This window comes from Chaetura pelagica, unplaced genomic scaffold, assembly GCF_000747805.2.
Source record: "Chaetura pelagica isolate M959 unplaced genomic scaffold, ChaPel_1.0 scaffold363, whole genome shotgun sequence".
NCBI classification, from domain to species: domain Eukaryota; kingdom Metazoa; phylum Chordata; class Aves; order Apodiformes; family Apodidae; genus Chaetura; species Chaetura pelagica.
The window spans coordinates 2,221,212-2,245,448 of record NW_009952720.1 but is presented as its reverse complement, the minus strand read 5'-3'; the positions used below and the strand labels follow the sequence as shown (position 1 = coordinate 2,245,448).

Genomic DNA, 24,237 nt, shown 5'->3' with positions numbered 1-24,237 from the left:
ACAAGTGGTCTTAGTGCAGTACTCTCAAGGCTAAGTAAGCCCAAGAAGCTGATCTCCTGACCACTGTGGCTGCTCTGCCCCTATCAGAGTGATAACTTGTTTGCACGTGTTGGTTTGGGTCTGCTTTGCAGTGCACTGGAATGTTTGCAAACCCTCCTCTCTCTGCCTCAGCTTCCTCATCCACAGCAGAGCTGTCATCAGAGTGTTGAAGCTGAGGTTGTTCTTCTAAAGGATTGTGGGGTTCTGAGGTGGTGAGCCCTGGGAGGGCAGAGCATCAACATGAGGGTGGTGGTGCTCAAACATGTTCTTTACAATCCAGCTGATGTGCTGGTGACACTGAGCTTGCATCCAGTGGCACTACCTGGGGTTCTGCCATATGAAGGCTTAGACTGATACTTCAGGGAAGCATAAAAGTACCACCTCTTAGTTTTATCCTTTGAAGCATCTTGGATTAATTTGCTACAATTCTGACATGAAGCTGTTGGTGACAAGCTGACAGCCCACTGTGTTTTCTTGATCTGATGTTGCTTGGGTGCTGTAGCACCAACATTTAAAGATGCACTTGTTCTAACTGCTCAGATTAATTGCAGGTGCCTGACACAATTAGTTGAGCACAGAATGCATAAAATTAGCTTGCTCCATTCTGGACTGTGTTTAATTGTCTGCCTTCATTAAAGCTGCCTGGAAGGATCCATGAAATTGAGCTGTATATCTCAAACAATAGACACTCCCACTGGGAATGCATAATTCTGCCTGCAAGGCACATGTGCTGCCTGTGTAGGTAAGAGATTTTCCTTTGCACTCTTGGAGTGGTGCCCATGGGTCCCTCTTTCCCAGTGGCATTTTCCCAGAGCCACAGGCCCGTTCCCATTCCTGACAACTGGGTCAGTAGTTTTGGCACAAGTGGCACTGGCCACCTAGAAAACTGTGTGTGAAATCACACTTGGAGTGTGTTGGAGAAAGAAGAAGCTGTGCTGGAGAAGGTGGTTGTGCTACAGCCTCGTTGCACACTGTGCTAGGACCCTGGGGAAGGTTGGAGTGAACACAGGCAGAGGAAAAAAGGGTCTTGGAGGTGTGAGCAAAGAAACTGTTTTGGTTTTGATTCCTCCTGTGTGCAGGCTGTTTCATACAAATTAACACATGAAGTTGGAAGGCACTGGCTGTCTCTTCAGGCTAATAATCTTCAAGCTTCCTCATTTTACCCAGCTGTTTGATTCCATATTTGTAGTCCGAGCTAGAAACCCTTTTTAGTTGTTTATGTTAATTGTATATGAATTATTCTGCTTGGGTTTTTGCTTTTCTTCAGCAGAGCTTCCTCTAACTCACCCATCTCCTTTTTCAGGTATGGAAACCTGGAGATCTCAAGCTGTGAAGAAGTTGAAAGTGAGAATTCCTCTGAATCCAAGGAAGTGCTCAGGATGTAAGTGTGGTTTTGCACAGGAATCCCCAGCCAGGGCTTGTTGTTGGGGGAGGATGTGGGCAGCATTGCTATTGTTTCCTTTTAAAATCCACAGCACTCTTTGCTTGCCTGTGTGAAGACCAAATATCAATTCTCTTTTAATATATCCAATCATGTAACCCAGAGATCTTTCCATTAGGGAAACTGGCTCAGAATTAAACATGGGATGAACACATCTAGGCCAACATTTTGTTGATTAAACAGGGAGTGTTTGTGTCTCCTGCCTTATCTGTAGCAGTAAGTGGTTATTGCTTATGACTGATTTAATTGTGTGTTGCAACAGTGGCTGCAGAGCAAAGCTGAGGTTGCTTCAGGCAACATGTGCATGCACATCTGTCTTTTCCATTAGTGCCCCTATGATTTACTTGCTTTTAGAGTGAAATTTAAATTCTGAAGTCATCCTGATTTTGCAAGAAAAATAGCCAAGCTGGTTTGAAATGCAGCTTAAATGAGGGGGGAAAGTAGTTTAGTTATCCTCCTACCATCCTACCACCTATAAAACTGTGGTTTATCTTTAGACATTGGGTGTAAAATGTGCCTCAGGTCATTAGTGTTTGTACTTTGGCATCTGTATGATCTGTGCTTTGCATGCATTGTAGAACAAAAGTAGCTGACAAAAAGTAGCTGAGTTGTTGTATTTTATGACAGTATGTTGTGATGCTTGATTCTTGACAGTATTACTGAAGACTGTTTCTCTGTGCCTTTATCTCAGCTTCCCCCAGTTAAGAGAACCTTACTTTTTAAAAAAAAAATCACTGCACTGGTTTCTCAAGGTGTAACTGAAGAAGAAAACTTTAATTTCCTTTTGGTTTGAGCTGGAAGAAAAATATTGCACTTTTCTATCATGAGATACACAGCCCAGACAACACTGAGAAATGCACTGCAGTGTTGTCACTCAGGCAGATTGTTGATTAAAATCATGTTGTCTTCTACAAGCTTAGGCCTGGTGTTTCCACTCTTCACCTCTGTGCTTTTCTGATGGTCTGATGTGTTGGGGCAGAGGGGGTTTCATGTCTGGCTTCAAGTGATTCAAACATGCCCAGCCCAGAAACACCCCATGTATGTACCAAACACCTTCCTGTCCTCCATTGTCTGAGTGGTCAGACAGCAGGGTTGCTTTGCCTTCTGCCATCCATGTGGAAACTGTTTTGTTTAACCAACAGGGAGGAACTGGGAAAAGCTCCTTGGCTCTGAGCAGCTCAGTAGCTGTCTCTGAAAACACAATGAATTACACTTGCAGGAGAGATGTGGAGCTTAATGAATGCCTGTAAATGATACAGGCTTCTCAAAGGCTTTAGTTAGAAACAAAATGTTAATTTAGAATATTTTTTTTTAGCAGTTAGCAAGGACAGAAAGCTACAACCTCTAGTAATTTGGGTTGTCCCCCTTGCCCCAGGAGGCTTGACATGGGAGCTCAGGTTTCCTGGCTGGTGTAACGAAGAGTTACCAAGGTTTTCCTCTCATTTTGCCATGAAAGCTTATCAAAGAACTGGTTAAAATTTAGTCACAGGCCCTGAGAGGGCAGTATGATGGGTAGAGGCAATCATAGGCAGCCAGCAGGTTCCCACACTCCCATCCAAAATGAGCTGTAGGTTTTCTTCCAGTTTGGGGCACACCCTTTGACCTCCCCTATCTCAGTCAGTCCAGCCATAAAAGGTGAGCTAAAGCAGTGTCCTTCCTGCAGAAGAGATGAAGTGCTTATATTGAGGATGAAGAAGATAATTTCACCAGTATAAATAACGTTGGGATTCGTGTCCCAACTGTCCATTCATTGACCTGGAGGAGCTTGATGGTGAGATGGACAAAAAGGGGGTAAAAGTGATATTGCTGTTAGTGTCACCAGGCGTTGGGCAAAACGCATCTGTATTTTGTTCTACTTGAAGGTGAGTGTGCAAGTGAAATAGCATTTAGTAGGAGCATATTTGCTTTATTTATTTATTCTGAACAGGATTGTTTTCCTACTGACATAACACATGGTTTATCATACACCCCCTGCCTTGTTTCTTCCTGCTGCATCAGTGCTGTCTTCCTGTTTGGCATGTAATCATCAGCAGCCTGGGGCTGACAAATGGATGGAGGCTGTGGTCATGTTCCTGTGATAGCACAACTTCTGATGAGTGCATCTGACTTGATTTTCATGAATATAGCAGGCATGCCTGATTTTGATCCTCTGTCCCTCATCAGAGACCTTTGATATCTGCATTTTATACCTGTTACCTCATTTTATACCTGTTACCTCAAAAGCTTAACAGCGAAGTTGTCAGCAAAGTCATTTGGCAGGTGTTTTAACAGATCCTGCATAAATGTGGATTCATTTTCCTGCCTCAAGTTTCCACTGCTCCCAGTTGCTCTGCCTACTTGTCTCTCAGATCTGATTGATGGTATCTGGAGAAGAGGTTGGCTTTGCAGTCCTGTTGTGAAACACGTCGTTCTCGTGGTTCAGGTTTTTTCTCTGGGATAATTCCAATATAATTGCATTTGCCCTCCTAGAGGAGAAACATGATATCATTTGTGCTCTTGGTTTTTGTATGACATGCAGAAATAAGAGGAAGAAGCAGAAGAACCATGTTATTTCTTACCATTAACTCTGTATTTCTCAGAGGAAAACTATCTGGTGGGGAAGCCAGTGGTCTGTGGCCAGAGATCTTCTGCATGTGTCAGGCTCCTGGTGGGACAGTTCAGATGCTTTGAAAATCCATTTGGGGCATTAGAAATGGGGATGCAATTCAAAGCATTTCCACTGGTTTTGACACACAAAAAAAGCCCCACCATTTAAAGGCAACTGCATGAGAAGAATTTATGGCTCTTTATGTGTCTCATGAAGCTTTAAAGAAGAGAGGTGTTTGTTTTTCAAAACCTTAGGTACATATGGGACGAATATTATGTCATATTTGGTGCACTCTAGGCTGACAGGTTGCTCATGTCAAAGTTCTCTGTGCTTTTTGCACTTGTAATACAGAACTGTGACATGGTTTGGGAAGGAAATGCCTGATAGATGTATGTTTTAAAAATTATTTTAGCATTCCTGTAGCTCAGACCCTGCCAGTCCTGTGCTAGGGCTTGAGCTTACTCGTGGCACAGCTTTGTTTGAGAGGCTCGTGGGAGCTCTAAACCTGTCCTCGTGTTTCCAGATGCTGGGGCTAAGCCAGCAGTTACTTCTCACACTTGTTGCAGTGACATGTAGTTGTTACTGACCCAAGATCACTTCAGCTCTGTTTGGAAACTTGCCAAGGAGATTTTTCTCCAGTTCACTTAAGCACCATGATGATTCCTGGGCTGCTGGAGTGGTCAAAAGAATGAATATTTTTCTCCAGGGATCTGATTGAATGACATCTAATAAAAAAATGTCTGTGGGATTTTTTGTTATTATTGCCATTTTATTTAAAACTGCATTCAGTGCTACCCAGTTTAAAGAAAGATACTGTCATTTATTTTTTTAACTTTAAAAATACAAAGAGAGTTGGTACCTTAAAGAGTAGGTTCTGAACAGCACTAGAGGTTTTGTGAACTAAAAAACCCCTGCTATGCATGACTCTTAAGCTTTCTTTTTTGCTTTTTTTTAAGCAAGATTTCAGACAAACCTTAGCTTTTCATGTCCACAGGCTTTCCTTCCATTTCTTTCCACAGGTCTCCCTACTTTCAGTCAGTCAGAAAGTTCATGATCACAAGTAACAGAGGAATCAAGTCCAGAAAAGGTCGTATAGCCCAGTCAAATGTCCTAGTTAGGTGGACTTCAGCCTGTGTTTCCAGGAATATGATGCCATGCCTCTCTTAATTGTCTGATAAGAGTTGCAAGGAGTAACTTACTTGACCCTCTGTTTCCTCCTATAAGCAATTTTTTTTGCTTGTCCTTGTGTCACATAAACAAGGTTGCCTGGTGGTGTTTCTCAGTTGTGTTTTTCTGTTGAGGTGTCACCTCCTCATCTTAGTCAGGTCATTGTTGTCTTTGGAGTTCTCTCTGTCCACTGCATGTTTTTTAGCATAGGATTTATGTTGACATTCAAAAAGAAAAGAGTAGATGCAACACCCAAAGATGTGATAATTCAGAATAAAACCATGCATACATTAAACACAAATAGGAATAATTGGCATGATGAGTAGCATCAGGAATTAGAGAGAGGTCTGTGTGATAGGGCACATTGGGCTGTAGAGAATCAGTGCTATAATTTAATTATCTTTTTATTTTTAAAGGAGGTTCTATAGCTCAAATGTGTGGTTTGGTGCATGTCACCTGACAACAAGCAAATGGGAAGCAGAGCAAAAAGAAACAGCACTTTCTTGCTTACATCTGCTATGAAGACTTTACACACCCTACCAGCCAGGAGTCATGGGCAACTTAAACAGGAGTGTAATATCCAGGAGATCTCAGGCACCTTTTGATGTTCTGGGAAGGGGGTCAGCAAGCTAAGGAACTGGTGTTGTTTGGGGAGTTGAGTCCTCTGAGATGGTGTGTGCTGCCTGTCAGCAAGGGAGGAGCAATGCCCCATTGCTGTCATCTCTACTCAGAGCAGACCAGTTCCTCAGTTAACTTTTAACTCCCTGTGAAAAGGTTGTTTTCTAGTCAGAATGATCTGGGAGCTAACTTGTGCTCTATTTCCCTGCACCCACTGAAGGATGGTGTTGATTTTGACCTCTGGGAAATGCAGCATGGGCAGAAAACTGTCTCCAAATCACAGACTCTTGTCAATTTGAAGGGGTGGTGTGTTAAAGGAGCAGGACACTTCTTTCCCAGAATATAAGCATTAAAGACCTGGCTGGAGCTGCTTGAGAGAAAGAACTATATAGCCAACAAAGTATAAACTATTGTGCCTGCTTTTTACCTTTTGGAAGTCAATAACTTCACTGTTAATGAGCAGGGCTGAGGCCACGTTGCTGAGGTTCCTGCTGGGTGCATGGGACCTGGAGAGCTGGTGCAGCACATCCCACTTTGTGGATAAAAGGTGCTGAGCTTCTTGCTGTGAGTTTGAAAGATTTCTGCCAGTCAAGTTCTCAGAAGTCAGGACACACAGAAAAATATCCAACCTGGAAATCCAGGCTTCCCACAATGTTCGTATTCTGGGCAGACTAATGTTCACTGAATCAAGTTACTTGAAGATGTCTCTCAAAAATACAGTGGTATGAGCCTGAAATGACCTGCAGGAGAGGTTTTTCAAGAGGCAGACAATGTTGCCCTATTTGCCCATGGACCTTGTATTTTGGTTTGCTTGCTTTCCAGCAGGGGAACAGTGGTTTCTTGTCTTTCAAGATACCCCTTAGGCATGTTGGGAAATACAATGAGAGACAAGAGCCTGCTGTGATCCCCCTGTACATAGAAACAACTTGTGTCTGTAGCTAGTAAGAGACCTCACAGCCAGGGCAGAGGTGATGGAAAGGAAATGCTGTGCTGCAAGCAGTGAGCCCCTTCCTGCTCTGTTTGTTTGCATCTCTCCTTCTGACAAAACCAGAAGAAGTTTAGGAGCTTTTCTACATCCCAGTTTAGGTTACATTTCTCAAGGATACTAAAGGGAAAGCAGTAGAACTGGGAAACTGGTCTCCTGGTTGCAGTAGGAGGTTTCAATGAGGATTTAATAGTTTTATTTCAATATTTTTTCCCCTCTCTATATTGTATACAATATATGTGTATATATATATTGTTATATATTGTGTATATATATGTATAGATTTTGTATACAATATGTATACAATAGAGGATTCTTACTGGAGTTGGACCAGCTGAATGAGAAGCAGAAACAGTTTATGAGTACAGAAAATAAAGTAGCTTTAAGCCCTAAAACATTCTTCTTCTGCAGTCCCAAGCACTGCCATGGCTGAGTCCTGAGGCTTTTAAATGAGCTTGAGTAACAGTAAAAGTCCTTTCAAGCCTCCTCTTGGAGTATGAGGTTGAGTTTCCTTCTCTTACTGGCCTTGGTTTGCTGATTTTGAGTAGACTGGTGGTGCTCTCCTTCAGATGAATGACAGGCCACAGAAATGAATCAAAATGCTTGGGGCTGTTTTTTTTTTTTGTTGTCTTGAATGTCAGCTCCTAGTTGCATCTTTTTTTATTATCATCAAAGTGTGGCATTTATTTGGTATTAAAACTTGGAATGTAGCACAATTGGAAACCGCAGACAAAGCAACTCAAAGCTGAACTGAAATATCTTTGTTTCATTCCACAGCAAGTGGGTAAAACAGTTCAAATAAAGAAAATTAAAGGACTGTTCAGTTACCACATGGCATGACTTGTATATTTACCTCTGCTCTTCTGTGTTAAAATAGCAAAAACCCAAACCTTCAGCATAATAGTGCAGCATTTGGAGTCTCTCACAGTGCTAAACCAACATTGTCCCATGGCTTCTTGTGCATTTAGACATTCCCAGCAGCAAACTTGTCTTTTGTTTCCTCCTGAGGTCAACAGTCCTGCTGGGAAACAATGTGCACAGATACAGCACTGCAGAAATAAAACTGGTCCTGAGACATTGTACTCCAGGAGAACAGACACCAAAGGAATGTGAGACAAATGGAAGGCAAATTGGCTGGAAGGTTTCTGATGCCTGGGAAATCCATGGTGGGAAGCAGTTAAGATGCATTTGGGAGAGTAACAATCAGCATTCATTCCAGTAAAGCCAATTAAGCTAAAACAACAGCAGCAACCAATGTGGTTACATGAGAAGCAGAGTCAAACACAGGGCAGTGTAAGCAATGGAAGAGTGGGAGAGTTATGAAAACAACCAGAACCAAGCAAAGAAGAATAATTACGAGAGCAAAGCAAAATAATGGTTAGCATCTCAATTAAAACAAAGAGCAAGGAGCAGAGCTGTAACCTGAGTGACTTCACATGCATCCATTCCAGTGAGAGCCCCCCTGTGTGCTGGCCAACCAGTTTGTCCCAAACCAAAGAGGAGGAGCAGACTCCTTGCTGGAAGTTGTCAGCACATTGTTTATAAATGGATTACATGTGAGCAACTACCCTTGCAGCAACCTTTGCTTGCAGTTTACATACATTTTGTGCCTGTTTCAAAGCTGAGATTTTAACTGCCCGTGGTGTTGTTTAACAAGCAGAAGTGAAAAAATTCAGCTGGTTTAATTTAACCAGTGTGAGCAAACCTGGGAGCCATTGCTTGGGAAGTGGAGAAGAGGTAACAGCCCTCTGTAAAGATAATTTCCATTCACAGTTTTCAGTGTGCATTTTGGTAAATTACAGCTGGTTTTGTGCACATTCCTGTCTGATTTTGTAGGAAATCAGTCATTCTCATTTTGCAACTGGGGCTCTCCTTTGATTCTTTACATTTTGAGGTTCCCTTCATTCTTCAGGAAGAGCTGCAGTAGGAAAGAAAACACAACTTTGTCCTTCTTAGCAAGAGACGTTCTTGTCATTCCCTCTTCAGGACCAGTGCTATAGCTGACTTCTTAGCTGAGAAAAGGCCATGCAGAAATTCCATGTAACCTATTGAATTTGTGGCTGTGTGACATGAGAGCCTCATTCCCTGCCTTCTCCATGCCCTGCTAGCTCAGTTGAGCAGAGATGTTTGACCTGCAGCTGCCACAGTCTCATCATGCTTTGTGGTAGCTCGTGGGCAAACAGGAGTGAATGAGTAGTTCTGTGTTCCCAGGTTGTAAATGACAGAATCAACTATGCTGCTTCCACCAGAAGACAGATTCTGGACCCTGAAACATTCCAAGATGGGCTTGAAACAAAGCTGGTGTGGAAATGAGAAGGCTTTGTGGTGGGTGTGGCACTTGAAAGCATTGCTGCCCACAGCCCAGGGTCTGTGTTTGGCAGGGCAGGAGTTAAACATTAAAATGTCTTTTCTTAGAGGCAGGATTGGGAAAAATTTATAGCTCATCATCAGCCCATGAAAAATGCAGTCTGTGATGTTTCTTTTCCTGCCTGAGTTCTTGGAAGGCTCCCGTTCTATCTGTCTCTGTGTCTGTTGAGTGCAGGGAGTTTCTTTTCAAGGGCAGCAAATACAAAGCTACTGCAAGATACGGGCACTTCTCCAGCCCGTTTTCAGCAAGCTTCCCTCCCCAACACACCAGTTAAGCAGTCAGGCAGTAGGAGGTCAGTAGGGCACTTTGTACCTTTTTCTCCTTCCCCTCTTGACTGATTTTTGCTGGCGAAAGTCAGAGTCTGGAACGGGCTGTGAACTCTTCACCCTGTGCTGGGAGACTGGGTCTGTCTTGCAAACTGTTTATTCTTTAAGTGTATGAAAGTGGCCATGAACCAAGCCTCTGGAAACTGAGCTTAGTATAAGGACTGTGTGAACAATCTCAGTACAAGAACTTGTCCTGTGGAGAGGCTGCTGCTTCCAAATCATTGCCAAACTGGCAAATGCTCATAAAGAAACCTCATCTAGGTGGTAAAGTCAGTAGGAATGACCATGAGTTTGTGATATGAGTGCAGAAAGAGGGTACAGAGCAGGAGAAAATACATGATTAGGACATAGGGCAAGATATAGTGTTTCCCTGCCTGTGGTGAAGAAGAAATGAAAATACTCTGGACATTGGACAGTGGTTGGTGTTGGTGGCTGTAACTGCTGCTGTGCCAGCATTTTGGGTACACGTGGGGCTACAGGAAATGGCTAAAACTGTGAGGAGAGAGGAGGATGGAGCAAGAGCTTGGGAGCATTGCTGTGGGCAAAGTCTGTTGTGGCCCTTCTTGCACCTTGGGATATGGAGCTGGACTGGTGCAGTTGGCTTCACTGGAGCACTGGGTGTCCTGTGCTGCCTGTCCTGGCTCAGAAAAGTGCTCCTGAAGCTCCAGATAGAAAGTTTGGGCACCACTAGCCTAAACCAGGAAGGCCTTCCTTGTTGCCTGGAAGGTGGAAACTTGTCTGAGCAGACTTGTGAAATTCAGTCTGAGATGGTTTTCAAATGTGAAGAGAGACTTCCAAGCTGCACAGTCTGTGTTCTGGGTTTATGATGAAACCTGGCAGCCAGATCACATTTGCATGTTCATTTTCGGTTATAAATCCTTTTTGTAGCTCTAACATTGTAATGCCAGTGTTCCTCCTGTCAGCAAACTTAACAAAACAGTATTACTGACAGATTTCCAAATCATCTAATTAGAAATTCAAAGTTGCCACAATACCAGAGAAAAAAAAAACAGGTTGAAGTGGGTAAGTCTTGTAGAATGATATCAGTATGGGGTTGAAAGTTAACTGAGTTTTGAGGAAAAACCAATACAGTTGAGATAAGGAGAATAGGAGAAGTTACGTTGAACCTTTCTGAACTATGGGATTATTTTGAGTGGTACTGAGCAGCTGAGTTGATCAGATATTGCAGTGGTTTCCCTCCCTGCAGAGCAAACGTGTCAGTGTTTGTACACAGCTCTGGGGTGAGGGCTTTCTGGGTTGGCTTTTGGTGGATTCCATCTTGTCTACATGTGTCTATGGTCGTGTTTGAACTTCTCTCATGATCTCATCAGTTGAGGAGAGGGAGGTCCTCCTGGTGGGCTTGTCCCTTTCCATTTTGCAGCTACAAATCTGATAGATCCGGAGCTACTACATCTGTGGTTTTGAGGATTTGACCTTGAAAAGCCAAGTGCCTGATTGTTCTGGACAAAGAGCACAGATGCTCCTTCAGCTGGCACCCATGGTTAGAGGTTTTTACAGAGAGCATGGTCCTTCTCTTCATGGAGTGTAAATGGGAGTGCTGTTACTGCATGAGGGTCTTGTAAAACAGGGTTATTGGAATAAGTGTCAAGGGAAGGTTTCTGTAGATGTGATTAAAATGTGGTGACTGGAGGGCTGAGTGCTCCTGGCTAACTGCACAGCACAGCCCTAAGCAGGACTGACAGGACAACAGGGCTGTTGTCACTTGGTCATCTTGACAGTTTTTCTGAGGGAGCTGGAGCTCATGAGATCTGCTTCCCTACAAAACTGTTTCTTCTCTCCTAAACATCTTCTCTAGCTTTCCCTGACAGCAATGCCTGTGAGTTACCCCTCACACCTGCCCTAGTGTTTATGACTGGCTGGAAAAGGTTTGAAATACAGAGATGGTTTCAGTGTTCCAGAGGAAATCTTCAGGACTTCCATTTCTCAGGGACTCCAGATGTTTATTGTGCCTTTTAGTCTGGAACAAAGGCCTCTTTCCTCCTCATGTTATCTCCTACCCTGAACACCACAGTAGGTGGCCATGACCACTGTGTTGTGTTAAATGACTGCACCTGAAAGTCCTTTTCCCTAATCCCACTATCAGCTCAAGGAAACAAAATTCTCTTTAAAAAGTGTTTTGATGCACAGTCTGTGTCTTTCCAGCCTGTAAAAGATGTGCTGTGGCCAGTGCTGGTTGGTGCACCAAAATACACATCCTGATTTACCAGCATGCTGCTGGGAAGAACCAAAGATCTCAGTCTTTCCTGCAGCAGAAAAACAAATTGATAAATATTCCTTATCCAGGCTTGAAGTTTCTTAAAGCTTGAAGAAATTTGGTGATTTTTCAGACTTCTTCCAGTTTTCCACACTTGGTTGACATTTATCAATGACATTGATATTTCTGGGAAACTAGAGCATCATTTTTAAGTCTTATTTTCTTATCAAATGGGATTGAAATGATGAAAAATCCCCTGCAGAGGCAGGATCTAAAGAAATTCCTGTGAGCACACGTTTGTGTAGGATCTAAGTACCCATCTAATAGGTGGGTGTGGATTAAAACCTACATAAACCAGGAAAAGCAGATAAACAGATCACTTCCCTCTGTTGCAGGCAGGGTGGAAACCCTGTTGATTCATCAGCTCTGGTTTCCCCTCAGCCTCTAGCAGGATTGTCCACGGGAAGTTGTCTGCAACGGGTGTTGTTTTAGCTGCCTGTGTCTGAGAAGGTCCTGGATGACTTTCCTGAATGAGATCCAATGCTCCTGTAACTCCTTAAACCTTCTGGTCTTGCACTGCCAGCAGGACCAAGATACCTTCTTGCACGACAGAATTTGGCAGCAGGGATGGATGAAAGGAAGGGCACCAAAGGAAGCCTTTGATTTAGCACTTCCACTGGGAAAGCTGCTGCCCTGAATGAGCTGCAAATACCTTGTTTCCTCCCTGCTGTTTTCCCACAACATCCCAGGAAGTGGAAGGGGGAGCAAACATTGCAGCCTTGCTGGGCTGCAGCTTTTCCCACTGGCACAAGAGGGAATGAAGAAGTGATGTCCTGCATTTGGCCATGGGTATAATGGCAGGTAGTTGCTCAGACACAGTAGAGCTAAGCAGAGATCCTTCAAACAATTAAACAGAGCTTAACCCCAAGGTAACCTGCAAGTCTTACTTTGCTTGGTGAATGGTGCGATACAGGGAAGCAGGATTGTTATGCCAGTTATAGACAATTAATTCCTTTGATCTGAGGTTCTGGCTTTAGATACTTGGGAAAAGGGTTTTTCTATCATTACTGATTGCAACAAATGCCAGGGCAGCATGAGGAGTGCCAGCAGGGACACTCCGAGGTGATAGACATGGACAAATAGAGGACCATGACTGCGGGAGAAGTAACTTTGTGGACACTGAAGTTTAAGGGACCAGCTGTATCAGTTCTACATTCTCCGAGGTGATAGACATGGACAAATAGAGGATCATGACTGCGGGAGAAGTAACTTTCTCTTTGTGGACACTGAAGTTGTAAGGGACCAGCTGTATCAGTTCTACATGCACAAGTCCAGGGGATCTGATGGGATTCACCCCAGAGTTCTGAAGGAGCTGGTGGATGTTGTAGCAGGACCCTTCTTGATCATCCACCAAAGGTCTTGAAAATCTAGGGAGGTCCCTGCTGATGGGGAGCTGCCCAGTGTTAGTCCAGTGTATGAGAAGGATCTGAGGAAAGCCCAGGGAACTAAAGATCTGTGAGTCCAACCTCAGTGCCTGGACAAAATTATGGAGAAGATAACACTGGGTGCTATTGAAAGGCATTTAAAGGACAATCCAATCATCAGCTACAGTCAACATGGGTTCACCAAGGGAAAGTGCAGCTGAACTCCTTTGATATCCTTCTGTGATAAGGTCCCCTGTCCAGGGGATGCAGTTTTTCTGGTTCTTGGGAAAGCTCTTGATGCTGTTCCTCCCAGCATCCTTCTGGACAAGCTGGCCAGCTGTGGGATGGTCAGGTTCATGGTGTGCTGGGTGAAGAACTGGCAGAAGAGCAGAGCTCAGAGAGTGAATGGGCTGTGACTGGCTGGGGACTGGGCACCAGCAGTGTTCCTCAGGGCCAGTGTTGTTCAGTGTGTCTGCCAGTGATTTGGATGCAGGAGTCCAATGTCCCTTAAGCAAGTTATGACACCAAACTGGGGGGTGCTGTTGACTCTTGGAGGACCAGGAGGCCTTGGAGAGGGATTGAGTTAGATTGAAGCACTGGACAGTGATGAATGGGATGAAATGTAACCAGTCCAAGTGCTGGATTCTGCATCTAGGACAGAGTAATGCTGGACACAAGTGTAAATGGGCTGGAGAGGAATGTGAAGGTCCCTAAGTGCATCCAGAGGAAGGCAACAGAGCTGGTGACAGGGCTGGATGGCTCCTCTGAGGAGCAGCTGAGGAGCTTTGACTGTCTAGTGTGGAGAGAAGGAGGCTGAGGGTTGACTCGTGGCTCTCTGCAGCTTCCTGAGGAGGGACATGGAGAGGGAAGTGCTGAGATCTTCTCCTTGGGATCCAGTGACAGGGTAACTGAGGATGGTTCCAAGCTGCATTCAGGGGACGTTCAGATGGGACATTAGGAAACATTTCTTTACCAAGAGGGTGGTCAAATCCTGGAACAGGCTTCCTGGAATGGTGGTTGATGCCCAGAGCCTGGCAGTGTTTCAGAGGCATGCTTGGACCTTTGGTCAGGCCTGAAGCAGTCAGGTGGTTGGGCCAGATGATCACAGGTCTTTCCAACTGAAATAGCTTATTCTATTCCATCCTAGTAATTGCTTTATCATTGTTTTCATCCTGAATTTTAAAGAAGAGTCTCAATATAGCTTGAGTGGATTTGATTCTTTATTAGTTTGCATCTGGGGGCTGTCACTGGATCCACATGTAGGAGTGCAAATCAGGAGCAGCTCCACTGAAGTCCCTGGCAAAATCCAAGTGATATCTTAGTAAGATTCCATGTGTAAAAAGAACAGATTATGTTTCCTGCTCAGAAAGTCTTCAAACTGTCTTTACATGGGGTGTGGATGTCAGTGTTTTAATAGTTGCATCAGATGCAGGTACAAACACTTGCAGTAGATGAGCAGTGTGTGCTCTGTTTGCTCCTAGTGCCATTGCATCCATCATACGTACCTGGCTGGAGCAGTGCTCTGAGGATTTCAGAGAGCCACCTGACTACACCTGTTTGCTGAAGGTGATGGATTACCTGAAGAAGTATATGCCTGGCTCTGGCCCAGAGAAGAGGGCACAGAACCTCTTGGAGCAGTTCCAGAACCAAGATTTGGAAATTGATGGTGAGTTACCACTTCCTTCTCTCTTCTCCCAGGCTGCAGGGTACCACAGGGATGTATGTGCAGTACATTTCATCAACTCTCACGTTAATTGGCAATACTGTGAGGCTCACCTGTGACTTCTTTTCTTGTTTCTTCTTAAAAAAAATCAGTCTCTGTCTGAGGCTGCAGGTTCTGTGTGGGATGAAACAGTCGTAGGGTGCAGGTGCCTCTTCGTTTTGGGGTGGGTTGGGAAATCCAGCACTCATTGAATGTTGAGCCAAAGCTTTGAGGTTGCTGCAGCAGCTACATGGTTAATTGCCAGTGCAGTTTGCATGTCATTGAGTTAAAACACACAGCTGCTCTTTAGCTGGCCTTCTCATTTCAACCCTCCCCCCTCCCAAGAAGAGCTCAAACCAACAAAAAAAAGCAGAATACGGAGCTGGGACCAAAGCCTTGTTGTCATGAAGCTTTTCTTCCTAGTTACCATCATGTCAAAGGAAGTGTCTGTGGCTGTTTTTTCCTATTTGAGTGGCTGGCTGCTGGTATCCAAGGACAGAGGAAAAACTTACGTTACTGGGGGTCACAATCTACTGAAACAATAGTGAACTGTAGTAACACAAATATGCTGTGTGCAGCCTGCAGCCTGGCACAGCCCCTTGTCCTGGTCAGAAAGCTTCCTGTGGCACAAGCAGCAGAGTCCTAGGAGCTCACGTAGTGTGTGGCTGAGAAATAGAATCAACTTCCAGCTTTGGTGGAGGGGGGAGAGGGATTCATTCATGTAATCAAGGAAATGAGGGGAAAAAAAAACAACCCAACAAAGAATTCATCCCATAAAAACATCGTGCCTGGCGGATATTCCAGAAATACCATGTCCATGCATAGTGCTGGGAAATGCCAAATTAACACATCCATAAAAAGGAGTAACCACCTAGATCCCAGGAGTTTTCCTTATTGAACACAGGTAGGTGACCAGGATTGCTAATATGTGCCTAGTGATGTCCCTTCCTGGGCTTGGTTCCCACAGGTCAAACAAAGAAATCTGGGTTGTCCCACTTGCCCCAGGAGGCTTGACATGGGAGCTCAGGTTTCCTGGCTGGTGTAACGAAGAGTTACCAAGGTTTTCCTCTCATTTTGCCATGAAAGCTTATTAAAGAACTGGTTAAATTTAGTCACAGGCCTTAAGAAGGCAGTATGATGGGTAGAGGCAATCATAGGCAGCCAGCAGGTTCCCACACTCCCATCCAAAATGAGCTGTAGGTTTTCTTCCAGTTTGGGGCACACCCTTTGACCTCCCCTATCTCAGTCAGTCCAGCCATAAAAGGTGAGCTAAAGCAGTGTCCTTCCTGCAGAACAGATGAAGTGCTTATATTAAGGATGAAGAAGAGCTGTATTTGGGTTCTTCTTTTCTTCAGGAGAGCTGTATTTGGGTTCTTCTGTTGTTCAAAGCCATCAGGAGGACCCAGGAGCCCTGCTTCTGCATTTGTTTCCTCAAGTGACAGCTGAAGTTCTTTTCTGAGTTATGGGCAGATCAATTTGAATGATAAACTGTTCCCAGTTGTGGCAAAAGAGAGGCTGTTAGAAAAAAAAAGGTGAGGAGAATCCAATAGCCTGTGGAGTCTATAGAGAAGAGTTTGAGAGTTGTCACTTTATCAGAACTTCATATTTGTCCATTTCAGAGATTTCTTTCAAAGCTCTTAATATGTTTGTTATCTGCCATCAAGTCTTGCTGATAATTATTGTTCTAGAACATTTGCATTTTCCTCTGAATGTACAAATTTCAGCCCTAAGCCTGCAGTTGGTGTGATCAGACCTTCATTCAGTGCTGCCATCAGCCATACCTGTAGGTTAGCTTGTAGTACCAGATAATAAAGGCTGTTCCTGGCCTCCCTGCTGGCAGTTTGGGCAGTGAAACAAGGTGAGTCAGAGAGGGAAAATTCAGAAGGAGCACCTGGTTGTTGAAGTGAAGGGGGCACCTGGGCTTTGAGAGGGCTGAATGGGTCAGGGTCATTTGAAGATGATGAGATATTACAGTACAAGGGGATTCCAACTTCCTGGGGAGTAGGGAGAAGGCTACTTACACATTTGTGGAGGTGGGAGAGAAAGGAGGAAAAGAGGCAAGAAAGAAGAAAAGGAAAAACTTGGCTTGTGCTCCAGAACCCAATTTTAAGGGGGTTGTGAGGTTCTGAGTAGGGATGCGACCCAGCGAGGAGGGTTTTCAGTTGGCTTTCAAGAGCTGAGAGGAAAAGGAGGAGTTACAAAGCCAAAAAGAGAGAGAGAGAGAAAAAGTGTGACTCTTGTCACAGGTCAATAGCAGCCCATCTCATCATGCATATTGTTACAAAACAGTCACAGAAAATCAAGCAGGAGCAGAGGTCTCCGTTGATTCCTTTTAGCCCTGTCAATAAGTTGTGCAATTGGAATGTCCAGATGGAAATCTGGCACAGCCTGTAGTTACTGGTTGTTCCCTCCAAATCGTAGCAGTTTACGTTGATGATTAGATTTTGCTAATGGATGAAGGAAGGAAACCCAAAGTATTTTGGAAAGCAGTGATGGAAGCATCGCTGTATCTGCCTTCGTTGCTTTCATGTGTGTTCTGCTGCAACTGGACATGAACCTTTGCACAGCACACCCTGAAATGCTCTGCTTGTTTTGGTAATGAAACCTCACCAGCAGCAAACTCAGTATTTTCCTTGTGAGTCTTCAACAAGTCCTTTTTTCTCCCCCCCTCCCTTCTTTTGGAGTTACTGTCACCTTACAGTAAAAGGGATTAGGAAGAGGATTTATTGGCAGGGATTTTCTGTTTGACTTCCCTCACCAGAGGAAACAAGGCACATTTGGGTTTTAATGGGGCTTTGTTCCCAACCTGGGGGACCCAAAAGGTGACCCAGGAAGGCCAGTGAAATCCCTTCCCTTCAGAAATCAGGTTCCTGGATGAGGACAGTTCTCCTCTCTCCCCTGGTCACTGCTTCCCAGTGCAGATGGAGAAGAAAGAGGTGCTCAGTGTATTCCCTTTTCTAGGAAAAACTCCCAGAGAAGGAAGGTTGAGGGGTGCTGGAATCAACCTGGTTCAACGTGTAGCCCCTGTGAAGGCACAAACAGTGCCTTTTATTTCTCCTTTTAATTAATTAAATTAATTAATTAAAATTAATTTAATAATCTCCTTTTATTTCTCCACATGGGAGTTGAAATCTGGATATAAGAGCATTCCCAATAGGAAGAGGATTTATTGGCAGGGATTTTCTGTTTGACTTCCCTCACCAGAGGAAACAAGGCACATTTGGGTTTTAATGGGGCTTTGTTCCCAACCTGGGGGACCCAAAAGGTGACCCAGGAAGGCCAGTGAAATCCCTTCCCTTCAGAAATCAGGTTCCTGGATGAGGACAGTTCTCCTCTCTCCCCTGGTCACTGCTTCCCAGTGCAGATGGAGAAGAAAGAGGTGCTCATTCCCTTTTCTAGGAAAAACTCCCAGAGAAGGAAGGTTGAGGGGTGCTGGAATCAACCTGGTTCAACGTGTAGCCCCTGTGAAGGCACAAACAGTGCCTTTTATTTCTCCTTTTAATTAATTAAATTAATTAATTAAAATTAATTTAATTTAATAATCTCCTTTTATTTCTCCACATGGGAGTTGAAATCTGGATATAAGAGCATTCCCAATGCAGTATTGTGGGGATAGAACTGCAGTCTTGTCCCTTTGCAGTTTGATTTCTTATTTTTCCCCTCAGATGATAAAATGCATCAATACTGAAAAGCAGATTAACAAAATCCTGCAGTGCTAATGAGGGATTTATTTTCCTTCAGAAGAGTTGCTAGTGAACGTGCAAACCACTTGTCTGCTGAGACCCTGCACAGCTCCATTCTCAAATTGATTTTCCTTCCACCATTTCTTTGCCAATTTAATCTGCTCATCTTCTTCCTGACTGGAAGGAGCAGCACAGGGGGGCCATGACATCAGGCAGAGCCCTTGGGGCAATTCTGCTGGCATAGACAAGAGCAATGTTTGAAAATAAACATCTGCTTTGCTTTGCTGTTTGCTGGATACATTTGCTAACTCGTGTTTCCCATCCTGGACAGATGGGTTCTATTACCATTCCCCCTGTAACCTTGATGATGAAGAGGAGCTGGGGAGCAGCAGTTCAGAAGACTTCTCTCTTTTCCATGAGGACCTTGTGGCAGAACAGTTGACATACATGGATGCAGTATGTAGAGGGAAATGTACTGCTTGCAATGCTGGGGGAAAACAGTGCTGGGCTTCTCAAAATATGTCATATCAACATCATGATAGTGTTCTGGAACAGGTCTGCTCTTGGGACACAGAGCACAGCTCTTCTTGGTTATCCACACTTCATGCATTGGGCTTTTTCCTTCAGTAATTCTGAAGGCTGTTTGTGGGGTTTTCTAAAAAAAACAACAACCTAGACCTGTATCCTGTGTAAGCCTTTTTGTGCAAACTTTAATATTTGACACGTGAGGAACAGCTTAAAAGATGTGTTTAAGTACCGTAGTGCTCTGATTTGGTTTGTCTGTATCAATCTCCTTCAAAAGAATATGATCTAAAAAACGTTCCCCTTGGTTATGCAACTGATATAAAGGTGTCTCTTCTTTTCCCAGGACTATTTACCTGACAGTCTTTTTAGGGCATTAAGCCTGTAAAGAGTATGTCAAAGTGAATGTTTTAAGCTAAAAGAAAACCAATATTTACCTTTTAATACCATAATGGATCCAATTTGCACTGCAAAGATGCACTACTTCTTGTAGACAACAGAGATTTAGGAGAATCCTGCTGGCTTACCCACCTCTCTTTCTCTCTAGAAACTCTTCAAGAAAGTTGTGCCCTATCACTGCTTGGGAAGCATCTGGTCTCGAAGGGATAAGGAAGAAAACAAGCACCTGGTACCCACCATCAGAGCCACCATCACCCAGTTCAATGCAGTTACCAAGTGTGTTCTTAGCACTATCCTGAAGACCAAAGAACTCAAAACACAGCAAAGAGCCAAGATCATTGAGAAGTGGATTCATATTGCACATGTAAAGCATTTCTTCTAGGCTGTTTAATGTTCCTTGGGAGGGAGTTGGGAGGGAGAAAGGGTTGTGTGCATTGGTCCTGGGCCAGGGAACATCTTAGTTCTAATTCTTTCTATTTTTGACTGACTTTCTTGGTAACAGCAGGTGAAGTATCACCCTTCCTCTCCTTAGTTCCTTCCCCACCATGGAAATTGGTGCTTGTCTCTTCCCAGGGCTGGGAGTGAGGGTGAGGAATGAGGAATGCCATGTACTTGATAATGTCATGTTTATGGCAAAAATAGGTATAAATTCAAGTGGTTCACTTCCTTAGGAAGAAAATACTGCTCATATCAGTGAGAGGGATGATGGTTGATAAGAGTTGTTTTCAGAGGAAAGTTGAAGCAGAATGGAACAGGCCTGGCAGTGGTGCAGGCACAGTCAGAACAAGCTCTGTGCTACCCTGTCAGTCATGTGAGGGAGCATCATCCTCCCTCTCCTGCCTCCTGGAATGAGATCTGATGGATGACAATTGTTCCTGTTTCCATATATGTGTGAAAATAAAGGAAACCCAAGGTTTTAAAGAAGTACAGACAAAGAGCTAACTTAACCCCTAGGAAGCAGCAGTCTCTTTGACATGGAAAGAAATGAAATTATTGTTTGCACTCTTTTGTTTCAAAGAATCCTTGAGGCTGAAATGGCATTTGTTATATGTAAACCATGAGTTATTCATGGTTTACATCAGGTATTCAAACCAGCTGGGTTCAGAGGGTGTGAGAAGTGCAAGCAGTGGCCAGAAAAAAAGAAGTAGTGTTACAATATGGTACCAGCCTCCTCATCTTTCTACTTTGTCATTGTCTCACGTGTGTCTCCAACACATTTTCCCTCTTTGCTTCAATTCCTTAGTCTTGCAGCACATTGTGTGTTTCTTAATCTTTGCATGACAGGGTTTTGTCTCCCTTCTTAACTCTAGTTTGCTAATTTTGTAGATCTTTTTAATATTTTGCTGTCAGCTTTTTAACTCCTCTCAGAGGCCCGGGCAGGTGGCAGCAAATTAGATCTCTCTTTTGAAGAGAATATTTAAGGGACATTCCTATGGACCTGTGCTGGCTTTTGTTTTAAGAACCACACTGATTCTTTCCCAGGTGTACAAATCAGCAGCCATGAAAAGCTCAAGCCAAACTGAGGTTTTCCAACCATGACAATGCACTTCTGTGCTTCCTGAGAGCAGCTTTGTTAGTCCTGGCACCTCAACTCTGGACCCAGTGTGTGGGTCAGGGAGCTGGTATGGGAAGCAGTCATTCCCCTCACTTTGGGCACTTAGGTCAACTCATTTCTGTTAACATCCCATGGTTGCTTTAGAGCCCCTGTGGATGGATGAGGAAGCTTGATGCCTATTTTCTGTGTGCAGGTCTTCAAGTTGCTGAGGGTGCCATCTAAAAGGGGGGTGGGAGGCTGGTCTGCAGGCTGGGAAAGCAGTGATGAAGCAGCTTCCTGCTCATCCAGCAGGGATGCCAGGTCTTTGGATTTGTTCTGTGGATGGAAAGCATTGCTCTCCACCTCTGCTGCACCAGTTCTTCTCCCTTAATTCATACACACAACTAAATGCTCCAGTCTTAGTTAAGCACATGAAAAAAGCACGTGCAGGCTCTGCAATAATTGCAGAGGTAGGACAGCCAGTGGCACATGAGCTGCCTGCTTCTGAAGGAAGGTGCCTGCTTTGTGTGTGCAAATGAGTGTTTTGAATAGTGAGATGCCTGAATTAGAAAATAACCCACACGTTGAAGTGCAGATATTCCTGACACTGTAACTTAGCAGCATGGAGTTCCATGTTTGTTATCAGTTCCTGACTTTTGGATCCAGTTTCTTGGTTTACAAGATAAACTGAATGTTTTTTCTAACTGCCAGCCCTTTCTGCTCCACCTAGATCTAAGGTTCCTGAGCAGGAGCAGCCAAGTTCACTCACAATATTTTCTTTAAAAATAAAAAGTGAAAGTGCAATCATTAATATCCTGTTAGGTTTAATTTTTTTCACAAAAAACCAAGTTGCTTCTGCACAAGATTCTTTCTGGTTTTTCCCTTGTGAAGGACACAGTGGGAAACAAAGTTATTCAAAGAGGTCTTAAAAATTCTTCTCCTATACAAATGAAAACCTGCTAAAGTTTAGTCTGCAGTCAGTTAAATAACTGAGAACACAAAATCCAATAGTGAATTCCTAAAAGTACTTTAAATTACACAACATACACCATGAAGTTCCAAACTGTGTGGTTCCAAATTGGATCTTCCAGTCCAAACTGTGCTTGTGTTGGGAAAAAAAACCCAACAACCCCACAAGCAAAACCCAAACAAACACACACAAAAAAACCAACCCAAAAAGATGCTGAGAATTTGTGCCTCTAAATCTACCTTCCCCCCAGCCTGAATTTCAGGTTGAACATAAAGAGGGATCACCTTTTCAAACGTGCTAGTCCCTGAAGAGAAGCAGTTATGTGGCTTATTTGACCCCAAACCATGCAAAAATAGCTTTCAGGTCTTGTCTGTCCTCCACACATGATCTTGAGCTTGGTCTTTATCTCACCCAACTGCCAACCTGCTTCAAATGCTGTCTGCTCAGTCAGCCTTCTTGAGCCACACTTTGTTAAATGTCTCCTCGTAAGTGGCCTGGAGAGTTTTTTGGTTCTGTTTCTTTCAGATAAATAAAAGAGATTAAATATATATAGTTGTTGAGCCAACTTCAATGCAACTCATAGAGTTGTTTGCATATTAAGATCTGACTTCTGTTTATGCTAAGGTGGCTTTATGTTTGTCCCACCCTCCAAAGGAAACAAAGTGCCTGTTCTGACTGAAAGGATCCTTTACATAACCAGCATTATTGGTGTCATAAGCAGCCCCAGAAAAATTTGCAGAAGGGGAATTGTCAGATGAGTAAGTGCTCATCTACATGGGACAGGCACATGTGTGTTGTCTGCTTTGTCTGCATGTACAGACACCTGTTTGTGAGAGCTTTGTATCTGCAAGAGTTTCTTAAGTCTGTGGTGCCCAGAGCAGAACCACCAACACATTTATGGGGCTTCCTCAACAGTCACAGGCCAGACTTCCTCCCAGCTTCTTGCTTCCATTGCTTTGCCAGGAATCTGTGAGATTCTTTTGATAATTAAGCTTTTTCAGTATCTTTTGCCATCAAAGCTTCTGCCCCAGAGAAGCTGCATAAGCTGTGAACCTGTCTCTGGCAGGATTTGATCCCAACTCTGGAAAAGGTGGGAAGGTTTTTCTCTTTAACAGTGTGTATGTACTTGAATAACAGGTTATTCCTTCTCATGTCTGCAGTTTTAATTGACACTTGGATGACTGAGGCTTTACATTTTAAGTACCACATACAAAGAGGCAAAGCCTGGTTCCTTGCCAGAAGGGTAAAAAGGGTTTGGTAACTATAAAGAGCTTTTAAAGAAGAGGTAACATTTGTGCTTTTGAGCTTGGCTTCATGCACTCAGTTCCACTCGTGTTTTCACTAGGAGAGCTGGAAGCTGTAACACTGCAACATCACCACAAATAACATGAAAGTAGAGGAAAACAAGATAAAAGTGCCAAAGCCCACAAAGTGTTGGTGGCTGGAGAGGGGAGTGATGTTTTTTGATGCTCAATATTTGTTCAGCTGCCTGCTTAGCAGTGAGAATGTGCAGCAAGCATGACTCTGGTCAAACAGAAGAGCACTAACATGCTTGTAATGCTGACATTTAATGCTCCTGTATTTCTAACCACTCCTTTCACAGGAATGTAGGATCCTGAAGAATTTTTCCTCCTTGAGGGCCATCATTTCTGCACTGCAGTCCAACTCCATCTATCGGCTAAAGAAGACCTGGGCATGTGTTTCCAAGTAAGTTTTCCCCCCCTCTCCTCCTGTGGTTGGCCCCAAGAACAGGCAAAAAGCTCAGTGCTCTTTCTTTTCATCTTGTTCTTCTCAGTCTTCCTATGCTGCTTCTTCATGGACATCTCTTCTTTTAGAAGAACCTCATTCCTCTGAGGCACAGACCATTGTTTTGGGTCTGACTACTGGGAACTCCTCTTTCATGTTGAGGGGACAACATGCCCTCTGGGATGCTGGGTCTCTTCTATCCTATAACATGTTGGATCTTCCACAACCTATTTGGAAAAGCTCTGGGACTAGCAACTCACCCAGCCCATGCACACTGCTCCTGGAAGGTCAGCAAAAGGCCACTATCACACTTGCTTGTTGTCTTCAAGTTGTAAGAGGTCCAGGTTGCTACAAACCTTCACTAATCCTCTCCTGGTCCTGACATTGTCTTAAAATATATACCCAATCTACAAAATCCAAACCTGTATCAAAGACAATGTTGCTTACAGGGGGAATTTTGTGCAACTGGCCTTTTTAATTGCATGCCAGACAGACACCAGAAGACTCTGTG

General features: G+C 43.8%; 1 protein-coding gene across 1 annotated transcript in view; it reads left to right on the top strand.

Moving 5' to 3' along the window:
- The window catches only part of RGL1 (ral guanine nucleotide dissociation stimulator-like 1), a 103,725-nt gene that overhangs the window by 64,152 nt on the left and 15,336 nt on the right, over positions 1 to 24,237 (top strand). Inside the window, exons 6-10 of the mRNA XM_009994682.1 lie at positions 1,343 to 1,420; positions 14,652 to 14,836; positions 18,887 to 19,011; positions 19,625 to 19,840; positions 23,584 to 23,687. Coding sequence (XP_009992984.1) covers positions 1,343 to 1,420; positions 14,652 to 14,836; positions 18,887 to 19,011; positions 19,625 to 19,840; positions 23,584 to 23,687 — 708 coding nt within the window. The remainder of the gene's footprint in view (positions 1 to 1,342; positions 1,421 to 14,651; positions 14,837 to 18,886; positions 19,012 to 19,624; positions 19,841 to 23,583; positions 23,688 to 24,237) is intronic.